Source organism: Bactrocera tryoni, chromosome 4 (genome assembly GCF_016617805.1).
Source record: "Bactrocera tryoni isolate S06 chromosome 4, CSIRO_BtryS06_freeze2, whole genome shotgun sequence".
NCBI classification, from domain to species: domain Eukaryota; kingdom Metazoa; phylum Arthropoda; class Insecta; order Diptera; family Tephritidae; genus Bactrocera; species Bactrocera tryoni.
The window spans coordinates 888,843-904,817 of record NC_052502.1 but is presented as its reverse complement, the minus strand read 5'-3'; the positions used below and the strand labels follow the sequence as shown (position 1 = coordinate 904,817).

The window sequence follows — 15,975 nt, the reverse complement described above, 5'->3', positions numbered from 1 at the left end:
GGGAAGCAGAGGAAGAGGAAGACCTCCATTCCGTTGGAAGGACCAGATGGAGAAGGACCTGGCTTCGCTTGGAATATCCAATTGGCGCCACGTAGCGAAAAGAAGGAACGACTGGCGCGCTATTGTTAACTCGGCTATAATCGCGTAAGCGGTGTGTACGCCAGTAAAGAAGAAGAAGAAGATAAGTTAGTTAAAGAAGTCATCAGCTTTGTGTTAAGACATAATAAAATTCCTAGCATGATTATTTAAATAGTTGATTGTATGAAGTAGTTTTGCTGATGGCGATGGGATCATTTGTCTCAGTGAGCCACCGCAACAACATCGAGATATGCTGTGTCGGGACAAGATAAGCTGACTTGAGAACTCCGTAATTTGTTATTTGGAATATTCAATGTAAAATTTAGTTGTTAATTTTAAAGGTGTAAACTATAAAAATATTAAAATAAATTACTGGTTTTCATTTATCACTAACTGTGGCCGATAAATTATTTTTTATTTATATATAGTGTTTTTGTAGTATTTAAGAAGACCTAATGAATCACTACCCACATGTGCTTTACTTGCATGTGTCAAATGCAGTCTCGTGTGTCTATCCCAGTATATAACAGTTTTGTGATAGCAGTAGTCCTTTCGAATTTCTTTTTCTTAATATTCGCCTAAACACATGTTAATTATGTTAATGTCAGAAGCCTTTTTTTCATCGCCTGCGGTTCTGTTCGTCGGTTTTGCTGCCACTTTACTAGGCGGGAGCTTGACGATGTGTGTGGATCACGCTCACATGAAATATTTGTATATATTTCTAGGCTAATTGAAGGCTAAATAATCCCTTTTGTGCGCCATACCCGCGTGACAGCCTTTGTTTGCTCACGTAATGATTTTAGTGTAGCATACCTCAGGGCGTATTAAAATGTAATTTGCACATTAAACTTCTGATTAATGTATGGGAGCGTGTGATACGGGTAACACCTACTTACATACTTCCAAAAAAGAAGAGTGAAAGGCAAACAAAACTCACCACATCAATGATTTGCATTAGCGTCAGCCCGAAGCTCAGCTGCAGTGGATCGGATTCGTTGACGACGGGTCGCTCCAGACTGTTGTAGTTGTCGAGCAGGGCGTGTAGAAGGCGTTTCTCATGCGGGCCAGCTGTGCAAACTGTAAAAGAGTAAGAAATAGAGAGTTAAAATCAAAATGAAATTTTAGAAAAATGCTTGAAAAAAGATAAAATATAATCTTTGCATTTGGTATAGTGGAGTGGTAAAACCAGCAAAAACACAAAATGCCTTCAATGTAAATGTAAAAAAGTTAAAAGTTGCACTCCGCGCATATAGTCTGATTTACGGAAGTGATTGTTCGGTTTCGGGTGTGTTAAGTGTTTGATTTGAGTGCCGCCCGCATTTATCAATTGTGGTGTGTCATGCTGAAGGGGAGGAGTTAAGCGCGTGCCGCGTACGTATACAACAGCACTGTACACTTTGTGAGTAAAATAAATCCGAAGGCCCACTTCAACCTCTCGGTTGCCACAATGGCGTATACGTCATTTAGGTAATTTAAAACGGGAAACCATCACAAAAACTGGTTGAAGAAAACGCAAGACTGAGGAGGGGAATGAAGAATGACGGCAACACTAAATTTGGAATCATCAAATTGTGATGAGCAACTAGCAGTGCGATGGGCGAACTCTCAAATAATCATGAGGGCGTCACACTGAGCTAAGGAGCAGTGTGAAGGTGAGAAAATTAGGTGCTGCGATGACTTAACGCACATTTGTTCCTGGTTGTGATGTCTTATTTGCTTTAGTTGGTGTTTTTGTAGCGGTATTCTTCTGTCAGCGATTTGTTGCACATTTGGAGCGTTTCTTACGGTACTTAGCGGAAGCGCACCGCAAACTACGGTGTAGTGATTATACCACGCTTGCGTTATCATTGCTATTCCTGAAGTAAACGGGTAATATAACGGGTATTTTCTACTCATGTTGTTAGATTATTTTTACGATTGCTTTTATCACTTTTGCTCGCTTTTTTACTTTCTGTTGTCAACTGGCTCTAACCATTTCCTCATATCACTTGCTTCGCTGCAAAAGTGCGGGTGTGTGCGCCACTCGGTACGTCACATGCACCGTTGCCCGCTGTTATTGTGTTTCAAATTGAATTTGTCCGCCCCAAATACACCGTCATTGGATTTACTTTGCCAATAAGGTTAGTCCGATAACGGTGCTATTGAAACGGAAAATCACCAACAACACATTATTTGCAGCAGAATTTCTATTTGCTCACCTGTTCGCTACTTTACCGGTCAACAAAGGACTGCAATGTGATGGCAGGAGGATATCGATTTGGAAATTTGATTTGTTAAGAAAAGTTGTCGCAGAAGACCATGTGTGTGTGTATGGAGGTCAGCAGTTGATATTAGCGACTTATAGCATTGTGTCCTTTATTGGTTTTTAAAGTGAATGGGAGGAAGTTAGGGGCTTTAAAATTAGGCTAGTCTAGCCAGTTATATTTTTCTTCTTAAAATTTATTTAATTACAAGGAGAAAGCATGAAAAAATCGTGTCAGCACCTAAAATTTTCGGTTGGAAAGATTAAATAAATATAGTGAAGAACAATCTACATTGGACGGTTAGTTCGAGAAGGTCGTAGTTTGGTGAGAATATCGCAGAGCTTACATTCAGTGTAAACTATGATATTCCCACTGAAATGTTTGACCAATCTGCTATGTGGAAGAGAGATACTCGTTTAAGGTTTCCCTATAAATGATCGATTAAGCTCATTTGAGACCAGCTCAGTTATGAATGAATGCAAAGCTTTTACTGTAGCAAATTAGCAGCTGTTAATTGTACCGCATTTGTAAAGCACCAAAGGAGATGGATGAGCTCACTTCAGTATAATCACATTAATGGTGTTCACACGCTGCAGATACCGTTAAATAGGGGCTGCCTACTCACATTGTGAAAATGGGAGGAAATTAGTAGAGCAAACTATTAATCGCCTAATTAAATAAAACATTGTTGTTGTTAAGGTCAAATGTCTGACAGCGGCGTCCGCGAAAATCGTTAATTTTTCCCGAAGAAATTAGCTTAATGAGATAAAGCATGCTGTGAGTTAGCTTAATGGAGGTAGACATCTTTTAATTTTATGTCGAAATATCAGCAGAAAAGTGATGTCGAATTATGTGGGAAATGCTGGAGTGGCGAGTGTTACAATAGGCCTTAGTAAAGGAGTTTAGGCATTCAAAATGGTGAAGAAATGCAAATTTATCTGAAACAATTGGCATTATTTGTTACATTGTTAGACATACATATATGTATATACCTCAGATAAATTGCTCATTAAACAAGTAAGGCAATATCTATATTAGAATCCATTTCTTCCATTGATCCACATTCTTAAGTGGAAGAAATGAAAGCAAAGCAGCTATTTAGTGGTCTAAGAAATTACTGTAGATTGCTTCGCTTAACACGGCAGTCCTTTGGATTTGAGACCAAACCAAAAGTAATTCTAAGCTTGACATAAATTACAGTAATACACATAAATTCACAAACACACTTGCGTGTGCAGGAGTTATAGAAGAGATAGCAATTTAAAAAAGAAAGCGACAAAAGTAGAGCAAACATTTTTAAAGATGCGGTCGTAAGTCTTTTCGCAAAATTTGCAACACACAGCTAATTCGTTCACTGATGCATTTACTTTAGTGCCAATAAATTTATGACAAATAAATTTGCGTCCCACACAAATAACGTCTTTAAATACAGGTATTTAACTTCTGCTTCGTTGAATCACACACCCTTTCCCAACTCTGTTTTGTGCTGCTTTGTTGATTTTTCTGTCCTGGGTGGACCTCAATGGCTGTCATTAGCCTCTGAAGCTTTGCGTTTAGTGACTTAAATTTTAGATTTTCATCGTAATTGCTTGGCGTTTGGACCACGAAAGTTGAAGGGGCGAGGTATTTGAGCAACAAATAACAGAAGCCGCGTATAAAGTGGCCACCTTAGACGAGCCTTTGTGCTTCTCACGACTTTTGGTGCCATACTTTTTAATGAATACAAAACGAGTAATTAAATGCCACGGCGCTGTTTGTTTCCGAAGTGTTTTCAGGTAATTTGTTTGGCCGTTTTTCTAAGCGCCATGTTAGTGGAGAAGCACACGTTGGTTGGAGAGTTTACTTTTCGTTGACGATGTGATTAATAGCCAGTGTGATGCCGGCGAGTGTGGATGTTAATAGCTTTAGTAATAAAAAATGAATGCCTCCACTCTGTCGGCATTTGAAGTTTGAAGTAATTTAATTTATTTGAAACCTGTGCGAAGCCAGCGAAAAGCTCAACGGCATAACAGGACGTTCGCATCAAAGAAGCTGAAAATTGCAGAAACAAAATTTCGCGTCTCCAGAACTTAGGAATAAGTAAGAGATAATAAATTGAGATATATTTCAAATAATATAAAAATATTTAGTGGTGAGTAATAAAAAAATTCGGTCGCTGCATCTTATCAGTTGTTAAGCCCCACTCCTCTCTGGTATATTGTGTTTTTTTGTGGGAGTGCAACACATTTAGCTTTATTTGTTCGTAATAGAGACTTCTGAGAACTTTTACATTTTGAAATGGTATTGCCAAGAGATTTACATTTAACTCTCAGTGAAATTTAAAGACTTAAAGAGCAAAAATCGTTTACACATTTCTTGCCATGAGGCATCTCCATTGTTTAACAACTTTACTAAAAATCGGCAAGTCTCTGTAGGAGCAAGGGAGGTGCTCTTTTAAAATTAAGAAATTCCCGCTTTGAACTTTCAAAGAGAATTCTTTGCCTTACAATTACTTTGCTCAAGAAATGAATTGTACCTGTGCCCTGAAGTGGATGGCAAATTAAGAGATTAACAAAGCTTTGCAAGTTTTGGCTCTAATGAATTCGAAAAATTAAATGAAGACTTTCGCGTAAAAAGAAATAATTAAAATGTCATGTAAAAATAGCTGAGAGCAATTGTAAAATGAGCTGTATTTTTTGTTTTTGTATCTAAGGATAAAGTGTGGGAAGGACATTTGAAAGTTTTTAAATGAAACGTGCGTGACGCTCACATTTCCTTAAAGAAAAAGCTGGTAAAACAGCTCAGTAGGTTTTGCTTAGCAACTTGCTTTAAATCGGACATTTAAAAAATAATTTAAATTGTAAATTCAGAAGATTTTACTTTAAATGTGATTCCCAGGAGACTACTGCTGCTAGTGAAAGAATACGTTGAAACTGGTTTCACCGATCAGTACGAACTAATGCGAAGTCCAAGTCAACAGCATTCAAACACGGTCTAAATGTTACGTTATATTCCTTTGGATTAGCCATGTTCTTGCTTTTATTGTTCTTCTGAACGGCAACTAGGCTTCCGTCATATCTTCAGGTACCTATCTGCCCATTCCTCATGTATTAAACACACTAACATGCATGTACTTGTCAGCATAAATGTATGTCCTCACTTCCGAAATTATGCGATATATTGCGTTGACCCAAATCTCCGCAGTCGACTTGTCGCCAACCGTCATCAGCGTGTGTAATTCATGCTTTCTGCGAAGTTTAAGTGGGCTTGCTTGTTGTTCGGGAAGATACAAAGGATGTACCTTCTTTCTGTGACATCTTCCTTGCCAACTAACAGAGAAGCATAAAAAGCTTTCTCCGTGTCTGTTGGTGCAATCTGTTTTTTTGTCATTCATATTTTTTGGGCACGTTTGGTTTGTATAATCCTTCCTGACGGTCTGCTCCACTTCATATTGGTGTTTGCTTCCTGCTTCGGCATTACGTTTAGTTTTGAGGAGAATCAGCTGCATTGGATTGTTCTCGGGTTGTACCTGTTTTTGTTATTGCCGTTGTGTCATCTATTTTTTACTTTTATTGCCACGCTCCGCATTTGTTGTTGCCACGAATTCATTTAGTTTTAAGTCATTTGTGGTATTTTTCTCCTTATACATAATATCATTATGTGCAATTCTGTATTCAGTTTGGTTTCTGCTTAAATTTTGTATTCTTTTTGTGATATTGGGCTTCAGTAGCTTTTGAGGTTACTCGCTTCGTTTGGGAATTCATTCCACAGCTCCACTTCTTTTTTCTACTTACTGCTTTCAAATGTTAAAGCCATACAAGAAGTACTTCCTAGCAATACGTATGTCATATTCTTCGAGGAGTATGAAAAATATAAACGCAGAAAGTAGCAAGATGCCGATGTGTTTTTTCATGTACATAGTTCTTTTGGAATGGGTGATATCATCCTTGATAAGAAAGCAAATACCGAATAATTTTGTATCATCGCTACGAAGGCGTACTGATGTATGATTTGAATGTATATTTTATGACCTTATGTCACAACTTGCTTACACAACAGCTTGTGTATAATTTATTTAGGTTTATGGTTTAAGCGGTGTTAAAATTTTATAAACTGTAATTGTACTGTATGAGTAACTTATGCTCAAATATCCCTCTGTTAAAAGAGATTTTTTTCAAAGCGTGTTCAACTACTTTACAAAATATAAATCTCGTGCTATTGCAAAACGGTTGACAATTAGTCTAACACACTTTCGAAGGCTCTCTCGAAAAAATAAATCTGAGAGAGGGGGGTTATTTTACTTTACAGCAAGCCACACTTCAGTTTTAAACCTCTTTATCACTTTGAAATGACCTCTCTCCGTCACATCAGCGCCACATATTTCTTGGATTTTTTCGGGTTTATCTCTTGCAACTTGCAAATACTCAACAATTACCACAACGTTTACTCATTTTTCGGGCCATTTTTATTTCCCGCCATCTCGTCGTTGTTGTAACTGCAGCGCCATCAAGCTGCAGTTTTCCATTGACCTTATAATTGACAAGCGTTCAAGAAAATCGAATTTTCGCTGTGGAACAGGCGGTTACAAAAGTTATTACGAAATTGAATGAAATAAAATTTCCAATAAATGCCCAACTTAACGGCAGAGATGGTCAATTCCGGGATAGCCTGCTGAATGCCGTGGGAATAAAGGGATGCAAGCGGTAGTCCAACGGTAAAATTGACCGTTATTGGAAAAAAGAGTGCAATATTGATTAAAGTCCAAGTCAAAATGACAGCCAGCAGTCGACGAGTGTCCGCAGGGAGTCGACAGACAGTTGAACCATATATATACATATGTATATATATATACGTATACTTATATAAATGCAGATGAACTGAGTCTTGCCAACAGCAATGTTGTTGTACAATAAATGTTTGTTGGGAAAATGACAAAAGTTCGTTGAACTTCAGAAGTACTGAGCTCTGGAAATGACCTAAGTCTAACTAATTCGTTCATAAGAATGATTTACTGTTTGTGTAATTAAAATATTTTCAATATATTTTGCTAACCATATTGGCCCAAATGAATTAAAAAAACAGTTTCAACAAAATATTCCAAAAGTCAGCATTACCTTTAAACTGTAAAAGAATGAATGAAAGCCCAGTGTGTGTATGTGTATACCATCCACGCTTACAAACACAGCAAAGGCACGACAACTGCACAAACGCAAGGGACAGAGCTTTCTAACGAGGCTAACGCCGGAAGAAATGGGATACGCTTTGCCTCTAACCGAAATTGTAGACGACCACAGAGTTAACTTAGCGGAGGCTTCTCTGCTACTCGTTATCCTTACACAGGTGGTGTTCTTGTCTGCCGTAAGCGATTCCAACAGAGCTAAGCAATGCTTACAGCGGCTGTTTCAGCTTGTTCTTGCTGTTGTGTTGTAATTATTGTTATTGTTGTTCCTACTTAGGCCAGTCGGTGATTTTGCGCCGGCACATTTGTGCCGTAGAAATTTGTAAAATTGTGCTAATGGCGATGGAGATGGTGGAGAAGGGAGGCGATAAGCCTGTGAGCTTCACCGGTTTACCCAGAAAGCCAACATAAATTAAGGAAAGTTATACTCATCCCTGCACCAAGATTACCTTATATCAATGGCAATGTGTTGTATAAAGTGATTTTAGTCTGCCCCTAAATGTACGCTATACCAGAGAACAATAAGACTTTTGAGGTTAAGCGTAGTTGAGAAGGAGACAATGTGCTGTTATTTAGTATGTATATTAATAATACTATGGTGCAGTTATGCACTCGCAGCGCATTATTCCTCATTTTCCCATCATCGCTGGTACAAAAACGCACCTGAACTATTGGCACATGGGTATGTTTAAAAAGGATCCCTTTTATTATAGGATTTTTGTTATTACATCCAACATAATTTAAATTTATTGCTATTGAGAATTGTGTAGTGCTAGGAAATCCACATTTTTGGTAAATATTAAGGTTAACCGGAGAGATTAGTGAAAAACAATGAGGAAGTGTGGCACCAACTTTGCTTAAATTTCGAAGAAAAAGTCCTAATAGTTTACATAATTGGCATTGAATATATAATTCTATAAAAAATGTTTTTTGACTACATGCTTATTGTGTAGTTATCACAATATCAGTTTTCTAAATATTATATAATATCCTGGGAGAAGCGAAGAGGTGCGAGAGTAAGCGAACTCTTAACGTCTCGCATAAAAATTGTATAGCTATAAGCCCAGTTATTTATCTAGATGTCGTCAGGATTTCTAATAAAAAAATTTTGCAATAATTATGAAAAGCAAATGTGCTTAAAGCAAAAACTTAAGCTATCGTTGTTTGAAAATCAAATCTAAACAATTTAGCCCACAATAATAACCACAGTAGCCATTTATAAGCCGCGGCATAACAGTTCTCATCCGCAATTAATTTTTATTACAAAATTTCGCCCCGCCCAATTGCACCATCTACTGTCATCTTGCAATACGCCACAAACCAGGGCTAATAAATAAATCATCAGATGCAGATCGACAGCGTTTGCTTCGTGTTTGCAATTGCAATTGTGCGGGAGTCATCAACACGCTTGGGAAATATGTTGTGAATACAGTTATGTGCATATGTTAGCTGCTACTGTGGATTAAGCCGACGCACCTGAAACTCTGAGCTGAGTCAAGCTGTGGCAAATGGCCTGTAATCGAGAATTGAGCAGGAGTGAGTGCTGCCTTTAGAACAGAAATATCAAATGCAAATGAATGGGTTTCAATGCTCATTTGAATGTGTTGTGGGAGCAACCAATCGGGATACGTTGTCAATATTCGGATTGATTTATTGATTGATAAACTCGGAATGCACCACGACCTTAGGTCTATTGTGCCCTCTCCTAAACCACAAAAACTCACCAAGCCCCAGCATATTGATAAAGTCCAATATTCCATTTGATCGTACTATCCCTAAGCAGTAGCTCGAGAGTGAAATCATTCTATTCAGACTTGCTGCCAAGGGTAACCTTAAACTTCTTGGTGAATTGAAGCGTTTTAGTAATGCTCTTCCTTAGGAGAAGGGCCAATGGTATAGTACCACTTAACTATTTCATTCGCTGGGACGAGATCTCAGATGCTGTAGAATGGAAATATAACTAATGTTTCTCAGGTTATAAATGTACCAGCTGCCATTTTCATCAAAAATGAACATAAAATTTCTTATAACTTCATCCTTTCTTAACTTTTTTCCAAATCATTATCTTTATATAATGTACTTTTATAAAGTTATGTCTTGATCAGATGTAAATGGATTAGACATTGAGTAATGTGTCTTATATGATATGAAAGAAAAACAAAAATATGTCTATGTGCTGCAAAAAATATTATATTATCTGCAAGCGATATATTACTGAGACTCACAGAGTCAAGTTCAAACATCTTCTGCCACACTCACAGCTAGTCAGAGAGTTTATTCACTCGTCCAAATCATTGTACGCCTTATATGACACTTAGTTCGTTTACTTATGGCGACTGGTTGATTGGAGGTGGATAGAGGTCTTATTTTTGCCAAAATTGTTGTTGTTATTACTGCCGTTGTTCTTGTGAGCCCCGTTGAGAAAGTGGCGCGAAAGGTTCAGTGACAAAATTGGCAATTAGGTAACTACCAGTGCTGGTGTCAGACTTTACTAAAACCAGCAAAAACCTGAAAGTGCGCCGTCCGGAAACAATAAAAATTATAAACAATCACAAAAATAAACAAAAAATGCTTCAGTCAATATAAAGGAAGAAAAACACTAACCATTACGACAGTGGCGTTGGCAGCGGCGGCGTCCACTGTGTCGGAAAAACGTGTGGCATTAGTGTCAGACAACTATGACAGAGCTTTCACATGCGACGCCGACAGCTTGCAGCCTAAATGGCCAACCCGGCAAGACGCGCAACTGCCTTTTGTATAAGATAGTTCGCCAACAACTGCTAGAGCTTTGCTATGTGTTGCAAAGGGGTAAGGAAAATTTTCGTGATGTTCGTGTATTTGAATGCTCTCTTTTTTGGCAGACCTGCCAAAAGGGTCAACGCCCAGTGGTCTTAAGCAGGTGACATTCGCAATCAAATTCTGCCTGAAATCTGGAGCCAACGTGCCTTAAATATAGTCGCATCAGTGAACAATCAACAGTAGGATTCGCAGACAGCGTTGTCTTGCCATAATATTTTACTTTTTTCTAACGTATTTTTCGTATTTTAAATGGATATTCGATTTTCGGTTCACATGATGTGGTATGTGAGCCATAGTTAATGTCCCAATAGTTATATGCAAAGTTTCCTTCAATGCAAATATAGTGGATAAATCAGTTTTAGTTCAAACATTAATTTCAATATTATCTCAGCAAAGTTTTCGCATACTTGTCGGAGTATGTTACTCATACGCCGTGGGCAACACTACTTGTTCTAGTATATGTCTTTGCATGAGTGCACATACGCTTGCCGTGTTGACTCTTGGTTGGGCTTAGCACGATTTATACATAACGTTCTGCGGTTCATTTTGTGACATTTGCATAAGACAATGCAATTAGGGTAGGGTTTGTGTTGAGGGCAAGGAAACTGGAAGTGAATATATTTCTTTTAAAGAGAAATTTTCTTCCACAAATTGCTGACCTTTAGGGAAACAATGTTGGAGAACCCTAGAGAACCGTGGCAAAGAGCGCACAAAGATTGCATTTGAGACACAAATTTAAATAATTTTTTAAAGTCATATTAATTGTTTTTTTTTTTCTCATAAAAATTTTCAATTTTTTCGCATAATACCCGGGTTGTTAAAGTTGCGTTTTCTTTTTTTATAATATGGCCTTTTAATCTGGAAGATTGTCTGCCTTTCTCAAACCGTAAAAGTAAGAGTTAGTAAGAGTTATGTTCTTTAAGTTTCATATTAATTTAATTCATTATTTTGCATAGAAAGAAATATAAATATAGCAAGAATAACGAAACTTAAATTCAGGAAGTTTAGAAATAGCTGAAGCTTTAAACAAGATTAAAAATCACACCAAAGACAAAGCGGAGTTTAACTAAAAGGGTTGACTGCACAAAGAGACCGATTATATCGATCTTAATGCCGTTCTAAAGTGGAAAATTGATATTCATGGACATGTTACATACTTGCTCATATACATACAAATATGTTTCTTTACAAGCAGTGATTAAGCTGCTACAAACAAGCCACAACAAAGCCACAAAGATTTTCTAAAGAAAACAACTCAAAAGAAATAAGCAAAAGCATTGCCCTGAATAAGACAAGACAAGACAAGAGGCAACCCTTGAAAGCACAAGTGGTTAAGTGGCCTAAGAAGTTCACTCCCCCCAGACAATGGAAACATTTGAAAATGTATGTGTGCGAAGTGCGGAGAAGCGCACAGCAGACTCATTAGGTGAGCGGGGAAATTTGCGAGTTTGTTGACTACCCAAGCGAAATAATAACAACTCTCACACAGAAAACCCTACTTAAGTCATATTGTTGTTGGCATGTTGTACGTGTACGTGTGGTTGTTGTCGTGTTGACAAATGCGGAAGTGCAGTAACGCATGTGATGGCGGAATGTCGCACTTATGACATCATAAATTTTACGAAGAAAACACGCACTTGCACCCCGTAAGAAATCACTGCTCATAATGCTAAGTAATATTTTGCTATATACGTAGGTTGCTATATATATTTCTGGCCAAATAATGTAAATAGGCATATTTATCAACGAAAATGTTTTTTTTATTTTTATTTTAATTTTTTTTTGTTTTTTTTTTTATTTTTATTTTTTTGTCGATTGCTGTTTTGTTTCGGGCTCATACGCATAGATCCATGATTCGTCACCTGTGACGATCTTATAAACGTCTTTTGGAGCACCGCGATCGTATTTTTTGAGCATTTCTTTACACCAATCCACACGAGCCTTTTTTTTTTAGTGATTGTCAAATTGTGTGGGATCCAACGAGAACAAACCTTTTTTACGGCCAGGTGTTCACGCAATATCGAATGTGGAGAAATGCATAGGCATGCCTTTATCTGAAGGTATGTTACATGACGGTCTTGCATTATCAGTTTACGTACTGCATCGATGTTTTCTGGCACAACGGCTGTTTTTGGACGACCCTCACGGAATTCGTCTTTGAGCCATCGTCGGCCACGATTGAATTCGTTGTACCAGTTTTTCACAGTGCTATAGGATGGTGCTTCATAGCCATACACAGATTTTAGTTCATCGATGCACTCTTGTCGTGATAATTCAAGTCGAAAGTTGTGAAAAATGATCGCACTAAAATGTTCACGAGTTAATTCCATTTTTTGGCCGAGATGAATTTTTTAATTTCCCGTAAATAAAACAATTCACGATTAAATGACAAAACGTTCTGAGTGATGTTATGCTAAAAAATGTCAAACTTTCCAATGGAAATGTCAGATTGCACCTGGCAACACTTAGTGTTACCCTAGGCCAGAATATATATGGCAGCCCTCGTATTTTCTCCAAGTAATTTCTTAAAGTAGTGCTAATGACTTGTAAGCCTAATTTCTTTAAATAACTAAAATATGTATTTATTTTATATCGGCAGCACGGATTAGGCATTTGTTTTCAGGAAGGTCAACAACACATATGTGATATGATATGATACTAAATGAACAGTTATACTAAAATTTGATTACGCTGCTTTTAAGATTACCAAAGATTTTTAGCTAACATAAGAAGATACTTATTGTTCAGAGAATATATTAATCAGAAAAAAACCATAAATTTCGGAAAGAAAGTATTAGAATTCATTGGCTTCGAGAATTTAATCAAAAAATAATTAGAAATAAAACGCTCTCTGTAATGATGGTCTTCATCGAAGCTCCCAGAGAGAGTGTAGAAATCCCAAATTCTATTGTTGCACTGAAACTATTTTCTTTAATTTTGCGAATGAAAACTTCTAACTTTAAATGGAAAAAAAATATATATTTTATATTTTTATTGCATATAATAAGAACTTAACTGTAGTTAAATAATAAATTTATATAGTTCCAAATATTTGCGGTTTTAACAAAAGTCGACTGGAGCGAGCGTTTGTGTCATTTTCGGATTTTACCTGACACACAACCCTTCCCGTTAGTGGTTGGCATGAGAGAGCCCTAGAATACCTTTGCCCGCACTTAAGCATAAGTCTCTGCCTGCTTAGCTGCATAAGTGTCCATAATTTAGCAAAGTTTACTATCCGCCATAAAACCATGAGTATGTGTGATACAACAGCGGCAGTGAATGCTCTTGGTAATTTCAATCAAAGACAAACACACACGCAAATAATGTAGAATATATGTACATATTTTGTGACAAAAGAGTACCCGGAAATGGTAAACTGAGTAAACTATTTTTCAAAAAAATGTACTTCGCCAAGCTGGTAGGACTGTTCTTAATTACTATGCTAAAGAGAAGCACGATCTGTCAACCAGTGTGTTTACAGCAGCTGCTAAAGTCGGTACACCTCGGTAGTGCGTTGCGATTTTTACAATGAAAAAAATATCGAACAAAGAATTTGTCTCAAATTTCGAATTAAGTTTTGTGCCCAGAATCCTTGCGAATGTTGGAAATGGCGACCTTCGACCTCTTTAACTGATGAAAATATTAAATAAATGAAAGATTTGTTGCAGATAAAATCATCAAGCATAAGTTAGAGAGATGCTAAGAGACCTCGGCGTCTCTCGCCAGTCCGTTTGAATAATTTTGGTGGTTATTTTATGTATGAAACGTTTTCTTGCTCGACTCGTTCCGATAAAACTGAATTTTTTTCAAAAATAGAACCGTAAACAGGTCTCTTTGGACAAAATTTATGGAGAAAATTATAACTACCGATGAGATATAGGTTTATGAATTCGACCTGCAAACAAGTCAACAATCAATGGAGGGGGAAAAACGAGCTGTTACAAAAAAATCATGCCAAAGCCGCTCAAAAATCAATATGGTGTTCATTGTTTCTTTCGATATTCGTGGTTTGGTGCATCATGAATTTGTTCCGGAGAGACAGACGGTCAATAAGGAGTTCTATTTGGATGTATTGAGACATTTGCGTGAGAACACTCTTCAAAAACGGCTGGAATTTTGAGAGAGCAATGTATGGACTTTACACTATGATAATGCATCTTTCCATCGAGCCACGATTGTGACCGAATTTAAAGCCAAAAACGCAATGAATACCATCGATAAACCACCGTATTCGCCAGATTTGGCTCTGTGTGATTTTTTCTTGTTCTCCAAACTGAAGTTGCCGCTATAAAACATAATTCGCGGAAAGAACAGAAGACCATCCCAAAAAGTGCTAACGAAAAGTGTTTCAAGGACTGGAAAAATCGATGGCAGAAGTGTACTACATATGGTGGGTATAACTTTGAAAGGGACATAATACTAATGATTAATGAAATATTTTGCGTTTTTTTTACAATATCCAGGTACTTTTTTGTCACAATGTATGTTTGGGGTAAGAAAACTATGAATTCGTTTTAAGCGCAGTGTTAAACTTAACTACTTCCAGCCCTCTTGAGGGAATTGAAATATGTTTAGGAAATGGTCTAAGTGTGCTGCTGTTTGGGGAACTAATAATTATCCTTTGCTATATGTACATGTATGTAGGTATATGTGAAATTGACACGACAATTGAAAGCTCAAGCAACCACCCCACTCTTCCCCTTGGGTTTCATAATTAATTTTATTTAATTTGTCGATTATGAGAAAAGTGAAATTTGTGTGAAACTTTCTTTCTAAAGTAATTTGCCAAGATATTTTTGTTTTCTCCCTTCTCCCTTCTCTCTTCTTCTTTTGAAATTTGGCTTTTAATTGTTCGTGGTTAGTACCACATTACTTAAGTTTCTGGGAACGTCATGGCCCTCTTTACCACACAAATGGGCCATGAATGTGAGGAAGGCAGCTCAGCAGCTGTTGGTGACAGCAAACATCAATTTGTCACGCCAAATCGGGGTGCGTGTGTTGCGGCTCTAGTTGACTTCAATTAGATAGTGTTCTTTTTATAATTTATGTACCATTAGGAGTTTTAAGGTTCCTCACTTGAAGTGGTTGAACGTGCATTGTGGAATTGACGAATCCTACACTCGTGGTCACGCAAACTTTACCACTCAAAATTTTCAGGTATTGTGCATATTTGACTATACTTTATAGCGGTACTTTTTGCGTTATGGAAATTTTTTTTATTTAGAAATAAGTTAATGGCATGTTATTAATCAAAAATAATAAAACTAAAAACAAAACACATTCAACTATAGGCAAAATTAATTGAAAGTTAGTAAGCTTTACAAAATGAGCTCGAAATGTAAGAGACTGACATGCGATGAAAAAATTATATTTTTGATTTTTTTTAATTTAATTTCATTTACACTATATTTGAAACTAATGTTTTATTTTCTGTTTAATTGAAACACGAAGCTTAGTCGGTGTATCATTTTAACAACAATAAAATCGGCAGCTTTTGTATAAGCACAGAAAAGCTAATTTGTGTTTTACTCATTAATGGAAATACATTAAAAACTATAATTCTAATTAGATAACATAATTTAGTTTACTTATGCTTACTAAAAACATAAAAAAAGCAAAATTGAAGAAAATCCCCAACGAACGAACGAAAAAGTCCGAAAAAAATTTAAGAAAGTATAGTGGTAAGGTTTGCGTGGC

At 36.9% G+C, this 15,975-nt stretch overlaps 1 protein-coding gene across 2 annotated transcripts in view; it reads right to left on the bottom strand.

The window, feature by feature from the left end:
- LOC120773413 (neuronal acetylcholine receptor subunit alpha-7) overlaps positions 1-15,975 on the bottom strand; it is a 94,722-nt gene that overhangs the window by 57,724 nt on the left and 21,023 nt on the right. For both annotated transcript variants that reach the window (XM_040102282.1, XM_040102283.1), the window contains exon 3: positions 1,016-1,155. In XM_040102282.1, the coding sequence (XP_039958216.1) occupies positions 1,016-1,155 (140 nt within the window). The remainder of the gene's footprint in view (positions 1-1,015; positions 1,156-15,975) is intronic.